Source organism: Dipodomys ordii, unplaced genomic scaffold (genome assembly GCF_000151885.1).
Source record: "Dipodomys ordii isolate 6190 unplaced genomic scaffold, Dord_2.0 Scaffold30, whole genome shotgun sequence".
Classification (NCBI taxonomy): Eukaryota; Metazoa; Chordata; class Mammalia; order Rodentia; family Heteromyidae; genus Dipodomys; species Dipodomys ordii.
Genome location: NW_012267246.1, coordinates 3,567,254 through 3,587,714, shown reverse-complemented (window position 1 = coordinate 3,587,714; position 20,461 = coordinate 3,567,254). Strand labels below are relative to the sequence as shown.

The window sequence follows — 20,461 nt, the reverse complement described above, 5'->3', positions numbered from 1 at the left end:
TGAATCCTGTCCCGCCAACTCCCACCAAGAAAATCTCCCACATGCCCCCCCTCCTCTACCCCCACCCCGGGATCAAGGTACCATCTTGAGAATGGGCCTGCTCAGCTCTGCTCCTTCCAGAGATTGCTCCTCCTGGCTCTCAGCCTCCCCTCCTGGCCTCCAGCCCCTAGCACTCACCCTTCCCATCACAGCTGGGACCCGCTCTCGCCAGAACTGCACACACACCCGGCCTCTGAACTGAACTCTCCAGGCCTTGTCACCTGCACCACTGCCTCACGGAGCACCCTGAGCAGGGGTCCTATGCCCTGTGCTTCATTCAGTGAACAGCCTTAGGCTGGCACAGTCCAGTGTCCCTCGCCCCAGTGAGCACTGAGCACCACGTGGGTTCTTCCCAAAACTTTATCCGTGGATCATCAGACCCTATCAAGATGGGACCTCTCAACTAGGAAGATGCTGACTCAGTGCAAACATCACCAGCAGACAGCCTTGTGAACTCAAGTCATTTCGCTACGTGGGTCTTTTTCAAATCTGAGTGATAGAAAAAATAATCTCAAACGTCCTCATTCAAGTATTTCCATGTGAACACCTTATACAGCAATTAGGTTAGGCTCAGTGGCTCACGCCTGTAATCCCAGCTACTCTCAGGGGAGGATCTGTTGTGACAAACACCCGAGGGAACACATTACAAGGAATTACTTAGAGATCCCTTGGCTCGGGCTGAGTCCAGGGTGAGACAGAAGCTGGCATCGCAGCGTGGAGGAGCCTGTTGGGCTCTCGGGGACAGGGGTCTGCACCAGATGCAGCCCAAGCAGCTCCAGTGGTTTCCTCTGCACCCACCATCTACAGTTCCAACCCCTTCTGGCGGTGCCACCTGCAGGGCCAGGCCTGCAGAGGAGGCTTCCGAGGACATTTCCTATCCAAACCACAACCCCGCAGACAGCAAAGCACAGGACAAATCCTCAATGAAAGCACTGGGGCTCCATCCACTGAAGGAGTGAGGGTCATCTGAGAAGTTACACACACACAACACACACACACACACACACACACACACAATTACACATTTTAAAAACACTACTCTTACAATCTTTCAGTGACTGTAACAAGGTTTTCTTTATTCCAACTTTGTCTTATAGTTTCCATATATGAAAGTTAAAATCAGTGCTTTACTATTTTAATTGCTATGTATGCATCATACAAAATGGTGGGTTTCATTCTGGCATCCACAGATGACTACGAAGCACTTGGAAGAGAGTATGTGGGCACCTGTGCTGTAAGTGATGTCCCTCATCACAGGAGACCGAGCAGAGCACTCCCTCCCCTCGCCCCCGGCACCGATGCACTGTTAGTACACTGGAAGCAACTTCCCACCACTCATCATCTCATCGTTTCTGTTGCATTTTGCTGTTGTTGTGTATTGGTCCTGGGGCTTGAACTTAGGGCCTGAGCATTGTCCCTGGGCTTTTTTTGTTCAAGGCTAGCACTCTACCACTGAGCTACAGCTCCACTTCCAACTTTTTTGGGAGTTCATTGGAGAAGAGTCTCATGGACTTTCCTGCCTGAGCTGGTTTCAAACTAGGATCCTCAGATATCAGCTTCCTGAGTAGTTAGGATTACCAGATCCTGGCTTAGTCTGGTTTTTGTTTTTCTTTTTGACAGTACTGGGGATTGAACTCAGGGCCTCACACTTGTTAGACAGGAGCTCTACCACTAATTCATACCTCCAGCCCCTCATTTTCTCTATGACAAAGAAAACACCATTACCATACCATCACTTATTCTGTATAAACAGCCCTTCCACAACCAATAAAGTCTGGAGTTATTTTGTCTGTAGAATTTGTTTTCTGTTGTTTTGCTTTGTTTCTGCTGTAAGACAAGAGCCATATCCCCAGGAGAACAGGAAAATTAAGTCAATACAAGATCCCATGTTTGCTATTATTGACAGTAATGGTGAAGTTCATTAATTTCCTCAAGTGTCCACTGATGATCCACCCAAAGCAGAATTCTTAGTAGCCCAGAGACAAAGGCTACAGCAGCCTTCACAAACACACCCTGACAGAGGCACACCTGAAACACAAATATTACCTTCCAGCCCATTCCTTTTCCTAAGGGCTGAACTCTAACTTTAAAGCTACACATTATTTCTGGAGGTTCCATGTCACAGGTATCTGCAGCCCTTTCTCGTGGCCTGGAAACTCCTCATCTGCAAGACAATGCAGCAAATCATCAGAGGAGTGAGAGAGAAAACAGGAAGACCCCAGATTACAAACACTAGAAGACAGTGTCAGAAATTACAATAATACATTTTTCTGGACATTTCTACAACCCTTCTTGATTGTATGAGTAACACAGAGCAGTATAACGTGGAAAATGTGGGGATGGGGGAGAATCTCCGGACCCGTGGGCCTTCCCTTTCCACAGAGCTGCTGCTGTCTGGGTCGGCTCTCGGTACTGCATCGCCCACAAGGAGCTGGGCAGAAGACATGCATACACTGCAGGCTTTTCTGGAATACCATTTTTATCTTAACATAGTGTATTAAGTATCTAGACGTTAAAAATTCTACAACACAATCATGGTAACTTATTATGTGAATGCATCATATTTAACTACTTTCCTACTTTCAGGTATTTATGTCTTTTCCAATTTTTTTAAAATAATAACGAGTTTTTAGGTTCACAGCATTACCAATCATTTTCTTAAGATGTGTTTCTAGTAGGATTACTACTTGACAAGTAAATTTCAGCTGAATGCGGAATGGCTAGTCCTAGCTACTGAGGAGACTGAGATCTGCAGATCGCAGTTCAAAGTGATCTCCAATTAAGCACATAAAAGTTAGAAGTGGAGCTGTAGATCAAGTGGTAGAGTGCTAGCCTTGAGCAAAATTGCTCAAGGGCAGTACCCAGGCCCTGAGTTCAAGCCCCAGGACCAGCAGCACCAAATAAAAAGAAGTCATAAAACTTACATGATTTTTTTTTTTTTACTGGTCCTAAGGCTTAAACTCTGGGCCCAGGCACTATCCCTGAGCTCCTTTGGCTCAAGGCTAGCACGGTCTACCACTTGAGCTAAGGTACCACTTCTAGTTTTTTTCTGTGATTTATTTTAACTGGGGACAAGAGTCTCATAGACTTTCCTTCCTGGGCTGCCTTCAAACCACAATCTTCAGAGCTCAGAGACACTGATGACCAGCTCCAAAGTGAATCTTTAAGTAAAAATTCAATTTATGAAAGTATTGGAAATAACAGGAAACTGATTTTTTTGAGGGAAGAGAGCAGTACAGATGTTTGAACTCAAAAGCCTCAATCTCTAGCCCAGTTGTTAGTTAGACATGGAGTTTATGATTTTCCTGTCCAGCTATGTAAGGCCCAGGCCATGATCATCCCTAAGTAGAGCAGGCCAAGCCGCTGTGCTCCGTCAGGACGGTCACTAGGGCAAAGTTCCCATTACACTGCAATTAAACCTCATGCACCACCCTTTTCTGTGCTCTAAATAAGCCAGAAAAGATGGACAGCATGGCGAAGGCAGGACAAGGTGAACAGTGGCCAGCACTACTTTTAAAAAAGGAAATGATCTGAGAAAATGGAAAATAGGTCCAGAAAAGGAACTTGGGGCAGTCTGCCTACCACAGACCTCTCAGTGCATCTGAAGAGCTCAAGCCCAGGGCTTTTTATTCTTAACAGTTTGGTCCTCATAGTCACCTTTTGAAATTTCTGAAACAAACGTTTTGCCACTAAGTTACAGACATAATCAGAGGCTTGTGAGACTCAAGAGAAAAAGACAAATTTCTACAGGGTGTCAGTGGCTCACGCCTGTAATTCTAGCTACTCAAGAGGCTGAGATCTGAGGATCAAGTTTCAAAGTCAATCTGGGCAGGAGAGTCCTTAAGACTCTTATCCAGAGTGAAGCTATGGTTTAAGTGGTAGCACACCAAGCTTAAGCAAATCTCTCAGGGACAATGCCCAAGCCCTGAGCTCAAGCTCCAGTACTGGCACCCCCAAAAAAAAACAAAAAAAAAGAAAACTTATTTCTAACAACTTGAAATAAAATGTTAACATTTAAGACTTCAAAATAAAAGCAGCTTTTCAATACTTACTCGGTATGAGAAAGTTTCATTTCTTCCCTTTGTCTAGCAGAATAATTTAAGTTCCCACCTAAAATACAAATAAACAGTCTTTCCACTGTATTGTATGTAAAAACAATATAATATAACCATGCAAACATTTATACAGATAACCTATGCAAGATGAGAAAACAGAATCTTAATCATTCCTACTTTTAGCTTTTTAATTTTAAGTTTGGAATTACTACTGCTTCAAGCTCTTTATTTGGAATATTATACGTATTAATACCCACTAATAGGCACTGTGTTTGTAAACTGATTCATTTAATTAAAACTCCTTTGAACAACTATTTAAAGATAATTTTTTAAAGATATACCATAAAGTAAATAAGTATCCATTAACAGTGAGTATTAAAGAAGCTAACGGAAATGACCTAAAATTATTCAAACAGCATGTGTATTACATTCTGCTGAGTACGTAACACCTTTAGGATCAAGCAGTTATAAAAGTTAATAAAGAACTGCAAATACACACACACACACACACACACACAAGCAGTTATAAAAGTTAAAAATAAAGAACTGCAAATACACACACACACACACACACACACACACACGGCTTTATTTTTTTAAATAAAACAAGGTATTACAAAACTGAAACAAACCTGGCTCTAAGATGGAAAAGCCTAATATCCCTTTAATTAAGTGAAGCCCCAACTACAGTTATGTGCTATATCACTAGAACAGAAAGTCACCATGGCAGGGGCTAAATAAAGCCCTGGCCTGCAGAAAGAGAGGTGGGAAGCCATGCGGAGGATCCTCCGGAACTTGAATGGGAACAGCACAGCTTCTTACCTCGAGCACGGTTCACCAGATAAAGTAAGACCACAGATAAAAGGGACACTAGGAGAAAAACACACACAGGATCCTTAAAAATATGTATTTCTTCTCAGTTACAAAGTAAACTCTAACTAAAACCAAGCCTTTACTAACCGGCACTTAAAAATTAATACTGTTCACATTTTGTTTTTCCAAAATCACTAGAAAGGCGTGAAGAATTTTCTCCTTTTTGGAAATGGCTGCAACTCAGCCCAGAACTGGAACTGACACCCCCAGGAGAGGTGTGACATGCCCCAGGCCATCCTGACCCCCTACCAGTCCTTCCTGGCACTTCCTCCAAACTCCTGGCAGCCCCTCTCTCACTTGTGAGGCTACAGAACTCCCAACAGGAGAAGCCTTTGAAGGTCTGCAAGTCTAGAAACTACATGCCATTCAGCAAGTGGACTAATCAGAATTAAACCATGGTCCTCACTTGCCCACAATCCCACAGCCAGGAGAGAGCTCAGAACTTGAGGCTTGGCTTTTTCCCTTCCCAAGTGATGCTATTTAATTTATTGTAAACTAACATGGCAAAAATAAATACACATTTAAATGGCACAGGACCTAGTTTGTGCCGAATGTACGTTTCCCTGGAATACATCAGAAATGGACCAAAAGAAGACACTGCGTGGTTCGTTGTTTGGAATCTTTAAAGGTCATGCTTTTAACAAAAAAAATCCAGGCATTATAAATTGTGATTTGCTTAATTCTACAGTAAGGATAGCAAAATAAATCTGAAGCAGCTTATAAAGCAGACTTCAATTCTCACACTTCAAGTATAGTCTATGAAAGTCTGTTCAAACTATTGCTGTGTGTCACTGAAACGTGTTACTGAAGTGTGGAAGACATGTGCTGTGGTCCAGGAGAAGAGACTGTAAGCCAAGACTGCAGGCAATGCTGATTTCTAGTTAGAGCTTTCCAACCGCTTCCTAGCTTTAGCCAACAACCAATGCAAGCAAACACTGAGAGACCAAACCCAGAAGCAATTGACATCTGCCGGTCGGAGAGACCATGAGCCCTCACACCCAGCACTTGTACGTTACATGCTCCACTGTGAAGGAAGTATCTGTATCATAATCTTACTCCTAGCACGCATACGTGCATATGCACTTCCATCACACTACTCCACTGTGCCGGGGTATTGATATCGTGGTCAGGGCAGGGTCAGAGCAGTGTTACAGGAGACAGAACGTCCTGGAAATCCCAGGGCAGAGAGCTGTCTCTGGCTGACAGCTGCACACAGGCTGAGGAGCAGGCACATCTGCGCCTTGTGTCTCAGGGGTCTGATTTCTAAGCGGGGGACAAAACAACAACAAAAACTAATGGTAAAAAGTGCTAACAGTGAAGTGGCGCTGTGGCTCAAGTGGTAGAGCGCTCGCCTTGAGCTGAAGAGCTGAGAGACAGCACCCAGGCCCAGAGTTCAGGCCCCACGAGTGACCAAAAAAAGTGGTAACAGTAGGCTATGGTGCCACAAGGCATACTTACAAGAAACACAGGCGATGAAGAACACCTCTAAAAACAAATACCCCCGGGAATCGAGGATCACGCCAGCAACAATGGAGATGACGGCCAGGCCGAGGTTCTGGATGGACTGCATGCTGCGGCAAGAATGGACACAGCCCCACTCAGGCCCCTCTTCCAGCTCCCACCAGCCCCACGCCACGCAATTGCCAGCGCGCCTTTCACCTCTCATTCTTTTTGCCACTAGACCATCTGCTCACAGGTACGACAGCGGTGCCTACCTAGGGTGGGTCCCCGCACCTTCCCCTCAGGCAGGCAGGGTCCTGGACACCGCAGGCGTGGCTGCCTGCTGCCTTCTGGGCCAGGGATGGGCTCCACTTCCCCCTGAGAAGCCCTGTGCTGGCCCGCACCATCCTGAACAGAGGGTGGACTTTTCCAAATGGCTATTCTCATGATAGGCTCAGCCCTCAGGGAAACTTACTAGGCATACTCACAAGCCGTACGCAGTTCCCAGCTGGTGCTCAGGAACGACGAAGGCCACCATGGGCCAGAGGGCACAGGCAAGTAGGGAGTATGACACACCCAGGAGACACTGCGACAGCGGGACAGAGAGGCACGCGCATCATCCAAGGGGCAGATCGCAGGTGTCCCAGCAGCTCACACACGAACAGTCAAGCACATGGTATTCCCATCAGGCCACACACACAGAGCCTGGGCTCTGAGCATTCCGTAGTGACGGGGCATGTGCTGTCTTGGTCGGTTTTGCATACACACACAACTGGCTAGGGGCCAGGGTGCAGTCCAGGCCCATGCTTGGGGCAAGCTGATTCTCCAGTAGTTAGCAGGGATTACAAATTAATCAAAGCCACATCACCAGACAGTCCACCCTCCTCCTACCCCCCTCTCACTGTTAGACATCACCCTGTGCTGACATTTTCTCAATGAAGAAAAAAAATGTTACAACTTCAATCCCAGTACCGCTACACCTATCAAGGCTGGCAAACAGTAAAGCAATGCCCAAGGCCAGCAAGTAAAGACATTGTGCATAGCACTGCTGAAGTTATCAGCGGGGAGAAGTTACTGGAGAAGCTTCAGGAATGGTGGTTCATGCCTGTAATCACAGTTACTCCAGAGAAGAGGTGGCAAAATCGGTCTGAGGCTGGCTTGGAGCTGCCTAACATACAGCCCAAGCAGAAGGAGCTCAATCTGGCTCGTGTGAGAGAGAGCCACAAGAACCACAGGATACACACAGAAAACAACTCCATAACTATTCTTGTGCAAAGCACGTGCTGCAGGCCAGAGGAGCACTTCTGTGGAGATTCTCACAGACATTCAAGTTTTACTACTAAAGCCAGCACTTCAGCCTGTGGTCTTGAAAATTTCTGTCTCACACAGGAACTTGATGAATACCTCGTCCTTTTGTAACCTGAAGACCAAGAACCCATGCTGGGCTCACACATATTGGGCCACCTTTGATAAAAGTGCCTTTTTAATAAAACTCAGAAAAATAAATGGAAGTAACTAGCATTCTGACTGTGTAAGACTGTTGTAGTTCAAATTCTACTTCAGCACAGAGGGTACTGGCATGTTAAGTAAGCTGAAGGAAGTAAGCCTTCCAGATAATTTGTACCTATACTCGGCAAATGAGTTGTTTTGTAGAAACTGTAATCAAGTGGCTGTTCTCGGTGCCGCCCCCAGCTGTCAGGGCACAGCAGCCAGGCCTAGCAGTCCTGCCTGAGGCCCAACCCACCCACCCGGTGCCAGCCCACGTTACCATGGCAATCCAAGGGTTCCACATGGTGAAGGCCAGCATCATGTGGGACAGGAGCGTGGCGGCCACTGCACACAGGACCCAGATGATGTTCTTTCCAGTCTTGTCCACCAGGAGTCCAAACACCGGGGACAGAGGAGCTGAGATGACATACACAATGCTGCAGAGACAGCATGGAACATGATCAGTCCCTTAAGTGCTGGGCAAGGCGAAGCCTGACTGGTCCAGAGGGGCCCCTCAGGGGCTCAGACTCAGCCCAGCTTTGGTCTCACACTGAATGGGACAGCATCGCCCACATTCGTTCTATTCTTCTAACATTAGGTTTTAAGATCCACACTCAGTATGCAACAGACCCTGGCAGAATTGAAAACATTACCTGTTAACTGCACTCGCTGCCTGGGAAGAAAATCCAAATTTCTCTGTGAAGAAAACTCTACAATTAAAAAGAGAACAAGACAAAATGAAATAAAAATACCATTTTAACAAACGTTTCTTTCCTATTACTTCCTCCCTATTTGATTCCACTGTCAACTCTCTCCACGGCTCCAGCATTTATCTGAATATTCCACTGACCCGCATTAAATTTGCACACCAGCCTTCAGAAAACCAAATACACTCCTGTCCTCAAGAGCAGTATGCACAAGGTCTTTGCTAGATATAACAAGAGAGCTCTGGTCTCCTATTACTGAAAATGGCAGCATCACTTTAAAGGTGAGAAAGATACAAAAATACATCCCTACAAAGATACTGACTGACTGCTCCACTGAAGCAGCCAGCAATTAACAAGGAGAGAGAAGAAAATAAAGCAAGAATAATTTGCCCTAAACCCTGACTTTAAGTCTGGTAGAATTATAACCTTACAAAGAAATGTGTCCAGTCACATTGCATTAATACAGTCTCTATTATTTTTTAAAAAAGGAAAAATTCCTACTCAAGGAATGAAGAGGAAATTTCAAAAGAACACCAGCCCTAAATCAAGTATTAATTTTATGATTCCAAAGTAATAAAAATATTAAACTTAAGCCTAGAAACCCAATGTATCCAAGGAAATAAACAATTCCTATGTAAACACAAACTCTGACCAGCCAGAAAAACAAGATGAGCTATTAGCAACAACAAAATCCTACATTTCTTCGATTGAGCTCATTAAATTTAGCCAAGAAAGATTTGAAAGAACAGGGCTCAGGGCTGGGAAGGTGGCTCAGTGGTAGAGCGCTTGCCTTGCATGCCTGAGGCCCTGGGTTTGATTCCTCAGCACCACAGAAGCAAAAAGAAAAAAGCGAAGTGGCACTGTGGCTCAAGTGGTAGAGCGCTAGCCTTGAGCTGAAGAGCTGAGGGACAGCGCCAGGCCCAGAGTTCAGACCCCAGACCGGACCCAAAAAAAAAAAAAAAAAGAACAGGGCTCAAGCACCTGTCAAGCAAGTGAAGGCCCCAAGTTCAAGCCCAGTCAAAAAAAAAAAAGTAGAAGGTTAGAAATACTCACTTTCCAAGTCCAATAAATGGAAACACAGCAACATAGTAGCAGACACAGATGATAAATATCAGCCAGAGGGGTAAGGAGAAGTCCTTGATATCACTTAATTTAATAACTTCACCTTGGAGAGGAGAGAGCAATCACCATGAGCAAGTTTCACACATCACAGGAATTCTCGCCTGTAATCCCATGATGAACCTCTGTAACTGAGTTCTAACACTTTTCCAGGAAATGACATAATCATCATCTCTAGGCTAACCTAGAAAGATCTAAGAAAACACAGCAGCTACAGTAAGCGTCTGCTTTCCTACTCCCTGCCAAACATGACCAAACTTGAGACAAGGGAAATGGAAAACAGAGTGTGCATGCTACTCAGACACCCCGCAGGGCACCAGGGCCACAGCTCAGATCATGGTTCAGGGTGCTTCAAGGCCTGTATCCCCAAGTCCCCGCCTGCTACCAACACCTGCCTGTTTTTCCTTGTTCTTTATGAAGGATTCTCTCTGCTCTGTGATCCAGGTACGCAAGGGCCACGGCACAGATTAGTGACAGCAAACACGTTACACAGCCTGAGGGGGAAAAGGAGACTTTAACAAGAGCAGTACACAGCAGGCACAGGCTGCAGGAAAACCAAGGGGCTCAGGGAGGGTGGGAGGGGCAGGGAACAGCAAAGGGCAGGTGCTCTGGGGGAGGGGAGGGGCACAGCACAGGGCAGGTGCTTTGGGGGAGGGGAAGGGGACAGCACAGGGCAGGTTCTCTGGGGGAGGGGAGGGGAATAGCACAGGGCAGGTACTCTGGGAAGAAGGGGTCTATGCTGTCCCTCCCTCCTGTGCTGAATTTAGCCTATTGAGCTCCAATGCACCATTTGTGAAATAAGAGCAGCTTTCATTTCTTTTCTGGTACTGGGGGCTGGAACTCAGGATCTGGGCATTTAGCTTTTCCCTCAAAGGTAGGGATCTATCTCCCTTGAACCACAGCTCCACTTCTGGTTTTTTGGTGATTAAGTGGAGGCAACAGTCTCACACACTCCTGGCCCATGTTGGCTTCTAAGCTCAGCCTCCTGCACAGCTGTCTAGGAGGCGCAGGTAGGGAGAATGCTGGAGAGCATGGGGAGGGAGGCCCGGAAGCTGAGGAGGCTGAGAGCAGCGGCGTCAGATGCACATCCTGTCAGGAATACCTTCCCACCTGCCTGTTTAACAAGCTTTTTATATCAAGCAATTACAAGGAACAAAGCTATGCAAAACTTGAGCATGAAGTTTCCCCCAGCATGCCCTGGTCTCTGTGGGTCCTGCAGGGAGCCGTGTGCACCCTGCAGTGCTGTCAGACGGATGCACTCTGAGGATCTGCACACAGGACCCAGGGCCAGGAGCCCCCCGGAGAGCTGAGCGACAAGAGGGACCCACACCTTGCATGTTGCAGAAGACCGAGACAAAAGTCAACATCCTTGTCCACAATAACAGAACAGTGAGAGCCAACACAGACCCCAGGCTGACGCCCAACCCAGGCGTTCCAACCGCTTCCCACAATCGCACTCCCACAGAATCCAAGCGTCCCAGAATACAGGCTGGATCTGATCAAAGGAGGCCAGACTTCTGATACCTTAGGTGAACACATTCCTGTGTGTGTTTTCACTTCCACTCTTGGAATACCTAACGTGCAAAGACCCGAGGATGTCCAATCCTCTAGTTCAAGAAAACAGAAATAAAGCTGGTGGTTCACGTCTGTCATCCTAACCACCCAGGAAGTTGAGATCTGAGAACTGTGGTTCAAAGCCAGCCCAGGCAGGAAAGTCTATGAGACTCATATCCAATTAGCTACCAAAAAGCCGTAAGTGGAGTCAAAGTTCCAAGGACAGAGTACCAGCCTTGAGCAAAACACTAAAGGACAGTAGTGCACAGGCCCATAATTGAAGGCCCAGTACCAGCACCAAAAAAAAAAAGTAGAAATGACTAGCTATTTCTTGTCAGGAAAAAGAATGAGTGAACTGGGGGTTGGGAATGGGGGAAAAACCATAATCTTAGGCCCCAGGGCGCTCTAACCAGCTCCCTCGGTCCCTCTGGACCTTCACCTCCTAGGGCACCTCAGAGGGGACAAGATGAGGCCCTCAGAGTTCACTCACCGATCATCAGTGTCACCCCAAGGGTGGTGTGGCCGCCAGACCCCAGCAACGCCTCAACCTTTGAATACAGCCATCCCATGAGATTCATGTTCACTGTGCTTCCCTAGAAAGAGAAACCATGAAAGCCCAGCTGCCCACAGGTTGGCCTCGCAGGAAACAAATACAGCTCATGGTACCCTTGAGAATCAAGTCTAATTGGGTTCCAAACAAAACAGGAAGATAAGGTTTAAAAATTTTAATGCAAAGGAAAAAAAACGATAAAGCCAAAGGTCAGTTACACAAAACAAATGGCAGTTTATTGGGAAACGCCAGCATCCAGAATAACACAGCACATTCACAATTTTCTAGCAGCCAAAGAAAACATGGAACATATTATAAAATCCAGAGCTCCAAAGAAAGAGTGCAGCCCTTCTCAAAACTAAAGTCAACAAACAAAATTCCTTCCCTGAACGTTCCGAAATCTAAGTAGACAGTAAAAGGGACAGGTGACATATTCATTCATTTCGTAACTACTGAGCTTCTACTATAGGCCTGTGCTACTATATAGCACTATTTCAGTACTGGATATAATAAAGAACACAACAGAACAACATGTTAATGAGACTTTTAAAAATACATAATATGGTGCACAATGACAAATGCTTTAGAAATGAAGGCACTTGAGCCGGGCACTGGTGGCTCACGCCAGTAATCCCAGCTACTCAGGAAGCTGAGATCAGAGGATCACAGTTCAAAGCCAGCCCAGGCAGGAAAGTCTGTGAGACTCTAATCTCCAATAAATCCCCAGAAAACTGGAAGTGGTGCTGTGGCTCATGTGGAAGAGTACTTGCCTTGAGCTGAATTGCTGAGGGACAGCACCCAGGCCCAGAGTTGAAGGCCCACGACCGACAAAAAATAAAATAAAATAAAATAAAAAATAAAGAAGCACTGCTGCCTCATGTCTATAATCCTAGCTACTCTGGAGGCTGAGATGAGAGAACTGTGATTTGAAGCCAGTCTGGGCAGAAAAAATCCAAAATTATCTATCTCCAAGTAATAAGCAAATAGCTGTGCTGGAAGTATGGCTCAAGTCAAAGGGTGAAGACATTCAGTACGTTCATTTACATGGCTTCTTTTTTCTTTACATTTTCATGCCATTTATTTGCCTGTGAAAGTGTGACTTTTTCAAGGGCAAGGTTGTTTTTTTTTAAATTATTCATAGAGCTTACAACTACCAAAATGCCTCCCAGGGTGCATTACTGTAAATGCAGCATTATTCCTAGGTAGTCTCCACCAGACACAACCTCCGCACCACGATCACTCTAGGCTCCATGCTCAAAGAGGACCTGGGATGGCAGAGACGCAGGCAATACAGAGACACGCAGGGTGTGGGGAGTGGCCAGGGCAGCTCAGGACAACACAACCAACCCTGACTGAGAACCAGGGAGCCATCCTCAAATAAGCTAACGCTGGGCAGTGGCTCCTGCCTGTGAGCCAAGCTACTCAGGAGACTGCAATCTGAGGTTCAAAGCCAGCCAGGCAGGAAAAGTCTGTGAGACTCTAACCTCCAATTAACCACCAAAAAGCCAGAAATGGAATTGTGGTTCAAAATGTCAGAGACAATGCTCAGACCCAGAGTTGAAGCCCTAGCACCAGCACCAAAAGAATAAACAGAAGATTTAAAAACAACAAAATGACAAAAGGCAAAAGTGGCAGCAGCCAATTGACGCTGCTGGCGTGGGAGGAGGGACCTGGGTGTGGGGCTGGAGTCAATGGGAACCGCGGCAGGTGGCTGCCCCGGCCCACAGCGAGTGTCCCGACGGACATGTGCAAGCTGAGCCTGGAGAGCCACACACGTGACCATCGTGGCAGGGCACACCTGGCGTGACTGCTAGCCCACAGGAGGCCAGGAGACGCCACCACGCAAATGCCCTGCTGGTTGTAGGGGGCTGTGTCTAAGTCAATGCCCTCCCTCAGCGACCCCGACACACCCCTGCATCCCTCCCTCAGTGACCCCAAGATACCCCTGCACCCCTCCCTCAAGAACCCCGAGACACCCCTCCCTCAGGAACCCCGAGTCACCCCTGCACCTCCCTCAGTCACCCCAAAACACCCCTGCATCTCCCTCAATCGCCCCAAAACACCCCTGCATCTCCCTCAGGAACCCCGACACATCCCTGTACCCCTCCCTCAGGAACCCTGAGACACCCCTGCACCCCTCCCTCAGTGACCCCAAAACAGCCCTGCACCTCCCTCAGGAACTCCGACATACCCCTGGCACTCCTCCCTCAGGAACCCCGAGACACCCCTTCCTCAGGAACCCCGAGACACCCCTGCACCTCCCTCAGGAGCCCTGAGACACCCCTGCACCCCTCCCTCAAGAACCCCAAGACACCCCTGCACCCCTTCCTCAGGAACCCCGAGACACCCCTGGACCCCTCCCTCAGGAACCCCAAGACACCCCTGCACCCCTCCCTCAGGAATCCCAAGACCTCTCCAGTACCCCTCCTTCAGTGACCCTGAGATACCCCTGCACCCCTCCCTCAGAAACCCCAAGACCTCTCCCCTCCCTCTTTAGCTTCCCATCTGTCGTCACACTCACAATTCTAGCCATGCTCAGCTGGAGTCCAAACACCAGGTTTAATTCTTTGCCTTTGAACCAACTCACAGCATATGTGTTCTGGGCAACCGCCAAGGACTCGCCACCAATCCTAAGGATGGAAAGAGAGATGTCACCACTCTTCAAGACACTCCATGCCAGCTCAGACCCCCAGCCCCCACGTGGCAGAGTCTGCACCTTCTCCACCTCGGGTGGGTCCTGGGTGCTTCAGCCAATACGTGTGGTCCCCTGGCACACCCACACCACGGGTAGCACCCTGTCTTTCACTCCTCGGTGTGCCAGGAGGCTGATACCCCGTGGTGACAGATGGTGCATGTGCACACACATGCAAGCATACACACCCAGGAAGGGTGAGGTGCTCCCTGCAGCAGTCCTCCTCCAGCCAGCCCAGCCCTGCTGTCCAATTCAGGAGTTGGGAGCTTCCAGATGATTCTAGACCCCGGCCTTCTACGAATCTTTGCAGCTGAGACTCTAGGCTCAGGGAGACAAGCTGTCCACAGGCCTACGCCTGAGCAAGGCCCAAACCAGATGAGAGCTGCCTTTCACTTGAGGTGCGGGAGTCGCTTCTATGCTGCCTTAAAATCCAGGACAGATGTGAGGAGGCTGGGTGATGCCACCCTCAGCGACCCCACCGCAGAGCACCGGTGGGGAACGCTGGTCCACACTCAGTAAGGTCACGGAGGGGGACGCTGGTCCACGCTTGGTATGGTAAGGTCACGGAGGGGGACGCTGGTCCACGCTCGGTAAGGTCACAGAGGGGGACGCTGGTCCACGCTTGGTATGGTAAGGTCACGGAGGGGGACGCTGGTCCACGCTTGGTAAGGTCATGGAGGGGGACGCTGGTCCACGCTTGCTCAAGACACTGCACGCTTTTCAGGCCAATATACAGAGCTGTGGTCCCCCGCTCACACATAGGCTGTCTGACCTTCTGGGTTTTCTGTTCCTTCAGGTTCGTCCCACATACTCTGTGACCCATGGGCACCTTCACCACCTCCAGGTCTACAAGTGTCTGCCACCATCTCAGCCAGTGGCAGTCCAAGTGGCCGTCCAAGTGAGAGGTTCTGGGTTCAATCCCCACATTGAAAACCAAAAACCACAGAGTTCAAGCCCCACAACCGACAAAAAAGAAAAAAGAAAACCAAAAACCACCAAGACCCAAACACCCTTCACAAACATGAAAATATATGAAGTTATACATAACTTACCCAAACACAAACCTCCCAAATTCCATCAGCCAAAAAGCATTAAATATTCCTCCCAGAGCAAAAATGACCTGTAATGTAGAGTTTAACACTGAATCAATGAGAGAACAAATTCACGGTATTCAAGAGAAGCTGGGCACTAGTGGCTCACACCTGTAATCCTAGCTAGTCAGGAGACTGAGATTTGAGGACCACAGTTCAAAGCCATCCGGCAGAAAAGTCTATGAGATTCTTATCTACAATGAAATACTCAGAAAAAACTGGAAGTGACACTATGGCTCAAGCCTAGAGCAAAAGAAGCTCAGGGATGGAGCAGACCCTGAGTTCAAGCTCTGGAACCAGCAAAAAATTTTTAGAAAGGTATTCAAGAGAAACAGCGATTTACAATAAATCACAATTTCTCTATTTTCTTTTTAAAAATCTGCAAAGTTAAAAATACTAATGCTAGTGTACTTTAAGACTATTACTAACATACCATGTAGGCGCTTGTTAACTAACGATTAAGCTAGACATTCACTGAACACATCTTTGCCATCTGAATTAATTAGACAGGAATTCAAATGTCACTGTCAAATGATTACCAGATGCTTTTGCCTTTCGTACCTGTCCAACGCAAACAAAGCAGCTGAAGATGATTGTGCCCCATCTGTTTAGGAGAGAAAAGAAGTCTTCAATTCTTCCTACATTACTGTTAGTAGTCACACAGTCGTTACTATCAGTTCATTTCCGTTTTCTTTACCCACTCAGCAACCCCTCCAAGGAAAAAAGGAAGTGGTGGTCAGCTCTGAGGTTAGCAACTTTCCCAGCTCTCTGCCAGTTACACATCTAGACTCCCAGGGTCCCAGAGGCTTCAGAAATGGCTAATGTTCCTTTAAGCTGTTACCATCTCTTCAAACGTAATCAAATAATCTTCAAGCCTGTTTAAAATGGCAGCTCTTCAGATAATTCTATTGAGTTTAGAATTGATTCCAATGAATCCTAATCTTGAGTGACCAAAACTCTTGATAACTAAAAGCTACTTTTGAAAAGATAAATATTAACCATGCTATATAATTACAAATCCAAATTTTACATCTGAGTAGTGATTCATGTTTCTTCACAGTAATAAAATGTCAGATAAGGTTGGTAGCTGACACCTATAATCCTAGTTGCTCAGGAGGCAGACATTAGATGGACTGAGGGAAGAAGCCAGGCCAGGCACATGAGACACCTGTCCATCAACAGGTTGGGTATAGTGGTGCACATCTGTCATCAAACTCTTTAGGAGGATCAGATCTGAGGTCCACCCTGGGCAAAAAAAAGGTTAGAGCCTACCTGAAAAGTAAAGCAAAAAAAAGGACTGGAAGTGGTTCAAATGGTAGAGCACCTGCCTAACAAGCAAGGGGCTCAGTATCACAAAATAAACAATCAAGGCCATCTCAGGAAACTGTGTCTATGTAAACACAGCCCTGTGGCATTGCTGGACCATGTTCTACTGATGTTGTCTGATACCAGAAAATTCACCTGAGTCCCAAAACAGTTTGCCTCAGTCCTGACCAAGATTATACCACCTGGTTCCCCTCGGCCTCCAGCAAACATCCCCAGGGCACTCAGGTCTGCAGCAGCCACACACCCCATCACAGGACAGAGAGCACCAAAGCCTCAGCATGCAGGGCAAGTGCTCACACAAGTTCCATAGCCAGAGGCAGGCAGAGGCTGAGGGCCAGAGCTGCAGGCTCCTCACCATGTTCACAAAGAGGAAACCCAAGATCAGGAAGTTACAACCAGCTCAGAGCAGCAGCAAAGGTACCATGTGGCACTAAGGAGACCTAGACCCTGTCTCATGCTTGGGGAGGGGGGAAATTGCACACAAATCATCTCTGGAGATTCCCCCCCAGCTCTCATTAACCCTGACCTTAATGACACTTACCAACCAGGGTTCCAAACCCAACCCAAAGGTAGAAAAACCATCAAGAAACAATCCTATCAATGTTCACAGTAAATACATAGGCCTACGCAGGATCTCTCTACAAATAGTTTCCCAATCACTAGGTGAGTATAGCAAGAGGTGAGATTTTGTCCAAGCTTACCGTATTCCAAATACTCGATCTATCAAAAAGCCACCCAAGAAACACAAAACCACATTGGGCCAGGAATACCAGGCGTAGAGCAGCATGAACTTGGTGGTGTTCACTTGCATGTCCTGTATGGGAGGAAAACAAAACTACTTTCCACACAGTTAAGGCTAGCAACTGACAAACTATTAGAAAGCAGGTACACTTCCACTTCTTAAGTTTCTTAACCATCTATCTGTAAGTCTTACATTTCATAACCATCTGTTTGTAGGTCTTTCCGGTCCCTGAAATCTCTTGAGAGTGACCATCTCTGCTCCAGTAAATGGCAACACTGGGGCTCCTGAGTCCACATGTCACTTCGGGGGCTTCGTGGACTCTAGGATGCTTGGGGACCACTAGCCTCTGTCTTCTGTGTCCCTACTCTCTTGTTACTGCCTGCACAGGGGTAACGGCCCTATGGAAAAGAATGCTAACGGACGCCAGGCCCCTTACGGCCAACCCCACCTGCTTCTGCATCACCCCAGAGTGCAAACAAAGGGACAATCTGTCCAGTTTTTTTTTCCCAGTTACAAAGAAAAAGACTATACGGACTACAGAAAATACTCCAGATGTGGTAAATGTCAAATACATTTCTATGATTAAAAACCAGATTAAGATTACTGACATGAACAATACTCAGAAGCTAGTATCCACGCTCTAAGAAAAAAAAAGAACAAGCCAGTGGCTCACATGCATCATCTAACTACTTGCGAGGCGGAGATCTGAGGGGTGAGCTCTGAAGCCAGCCTAGGCAAAAAGCCACGAGACTCTTATCTCCAATTAACCAACACAACACTAGAAGTAGAGCAATGACTCAAGTAGTAAGTAGAGTGTTAACTAGCCTTGAGTAAAAAAGCTCAGGGACAGTGTTCAGGCCCTGAAATCAAGTTCCAAAACTGCCATGCACACACCTGTGCACACATACACACACACACACTGAAAATAGCACTTAATTATTTATCTAAAATACGCAACAATTTCAAGTCACACATGTGCTATGAATGAATTCTTTGTGACAACTCATTTCAACTTAAGAGCAGTATCTGTGGTTTGGGCCTCTGGTAAGAGAGGTGTTCAATTTTTCAGAGACAACCTGAGAGCCAGGCTCGATGTTCCTGCTTACCTCTGCAGCTACCAGGGTCCAAAGGGAAGAAATCACAGTGTGAAATCAACTCACCCGCTTAACCTGAGTCTGAAGGGCAGCAGGAATATCATAGCAAAAGTAGCTGCCTAGAAAAGAAAAAGCAAATACTTTAAAAGAAATAGCAAGGTCCACAGAAAAGTCTTCAAGACGTAACTCATTAAACATTACTACATAGGCTTGTCAACGGAAACTGTTTGAACCACTTCCTTATCTACCAGTGTTTTTGATGTTGTAGCCAAAGACCTCCCACAAGGTAGCAACAACTTCCAAAGTCAACAATGTTTTGTCCATTTTTTCACCACACTGTATTTTATTAACTTTTATGATGCAGCCATATTTTCCTTCTTTAAAGCTGTCAATATACAAACACCAAAAAGTTTGCAAACATCCTCAGCAGTTCCTCACCATTACCTGTGGTCACTTTTCTTGAGAGCAGAAAGGAATTTAGCTATTCTACCTAAAACAGTGTTTGAAACAAATTCTCAACACTGCAAACACAGCATCTGCAAGTCAACTTACGAAATGCAGTGCTAGGATTGGAAAAAATACAGAACAGTTCTAAAGGATCAAATTAAACCAATGTCTCTTGAGGATTAGAAACAGAAAGAGGACAGATTTGACACTTATGCATTAGGTTTTAAAGATAAAATAACTGACATTGTTTGAAAGGCTAATACTGCCGCCATTTCTCCAAGTACACAAAGGAACAAAAATTAACACACATACACGTACTAATTGAATTCAGAGCCTCCGGTGTGCAAGGCAGATGCTCTACCACTTGAACCACGCCTGCAGCCTTTCAATGTCACGTTATAAAGTGCATGGATGGGCACCCTCTTCCCAACAAAAGAGACGAGGGCTACAAAACGAGGGGCAAAGACAGCAAAGCTCAAAGCATCCTCCACGCCTACTTCAACCTTCACCCACCGTCGCACAAAGTTCTGAAACCAAGTCCCTCCACCTGCTGGTTACAACGGCAGCTCGTCTCCGGGAAAACACGTTCTTGCGCTCGGAACTAGTAAACTAGTAGAACCGTTCCCGAGCAGACCAGGAACCGCACCATGGGAAAGGCACTGCGCAGGTTATCTCAAGAAAGGGCTCTCGGGGGGCTGCGATGTCCTAAGTGCCGCCTGCCACCCCCAGGCCGGCCACGTGGGCAGGGTGAGCGCCGCACCGAGGCAGAGCGGAGGGCCACCGGAGCGCGTGCGGTCTCCCCCGCCACGCGCGGCCCCGGGGCGCGAGGAAGGAACACTGCTGTGGAACCATCCATGAGAAAAAGGGGGGGAACAGGAGGACGGTGAGTGGGTGTGCGCGCGCGTGTGAGCAGCGCTGCACACTCCTGCAATCCCAGAGGTCCGCAGACCGGGACAAAGTGTACATCAACACACGCTACCGCGCAGGCCCCGGGGCGGCCGGGGCCGGGCTCTGAGCTCGGGGTCTCCGAGTCGGTGCCCTGGACATCCCCGTGGCGGCGCGTGCGGATCCGACCGTCCTCCGCGTCCCCGACCCCGGGGTCAGCTGCGGTCCTCCGGGGCCCGACGGGAGCAGCGGTGGGTAGAACTCGCCCGGCTGAGGCCCGAAGCCCGGGCTGGAACGCGCCACTAGGAGCCCGGTCCTCCGCCCCTCCGGCTCAGGGGAGCCCGGAGCCGGGGAGGGGG

The 20,461-nt window shown here is 47.5% G+C and overlaps 1 protein-coding gene across 2 annotated transcripts; it reads right to left on the bottom strand.

Moving 5' to 3' along the window:
- Window positions 1-1,666: 1,666 nt before the first annotated feature.
- On the bottom strand, window positions 1,667-18,889 carry Mfsd1 (major facilitator superfamily domain containing 1). Of its 2 annotated transcripts, XM_013016259.1 has the most exons (15): window positions 18,837-18,889; window positions 17,636-17,748; window positions 16,170-16,212; window positions 15,570-15,637; window positions 14,347-14,455; window positions 11,766-11,868; window positions 10,117-10,215; window positions 9,656-9,767; window positions 8,549-8,605; window positions 8,176-8,332; window positions 6,896-6,993; window positions 6,426-6,538; window positions 4,917-4,964; window positions 4,092-4,149; window positions 1,667-2,203 (listed from the first exon to the last, which is right to left on the bottom strand). In XM_013016259.1, the coding sequence occupies exons 2-15, from the start codon at window positions 17,743-17,745 to the stop codon at window positions 2,200-2,202; spliced, it is 1,179 nt and encodes a 392-aa protein (XP_012871713.1). In that variant the 5' UTR covers window positions 17,746-17,748; window positions 18,837-18,889; the 3' UTR covers window positions 1,667-2,199. The 2 variants fall into 2 exon arrangements, with proteins under 2 accessions (XP_012871713.1, XP_012871714.1); XM_013016260.1 differs by lacking the exon at window positions 1,667-2,203 and having other exon boundaries at window positions 4,088-4,149.
- Between the last annotated feature and the right edge of the window lie 1,572 nt (window positions 18,890-20,461).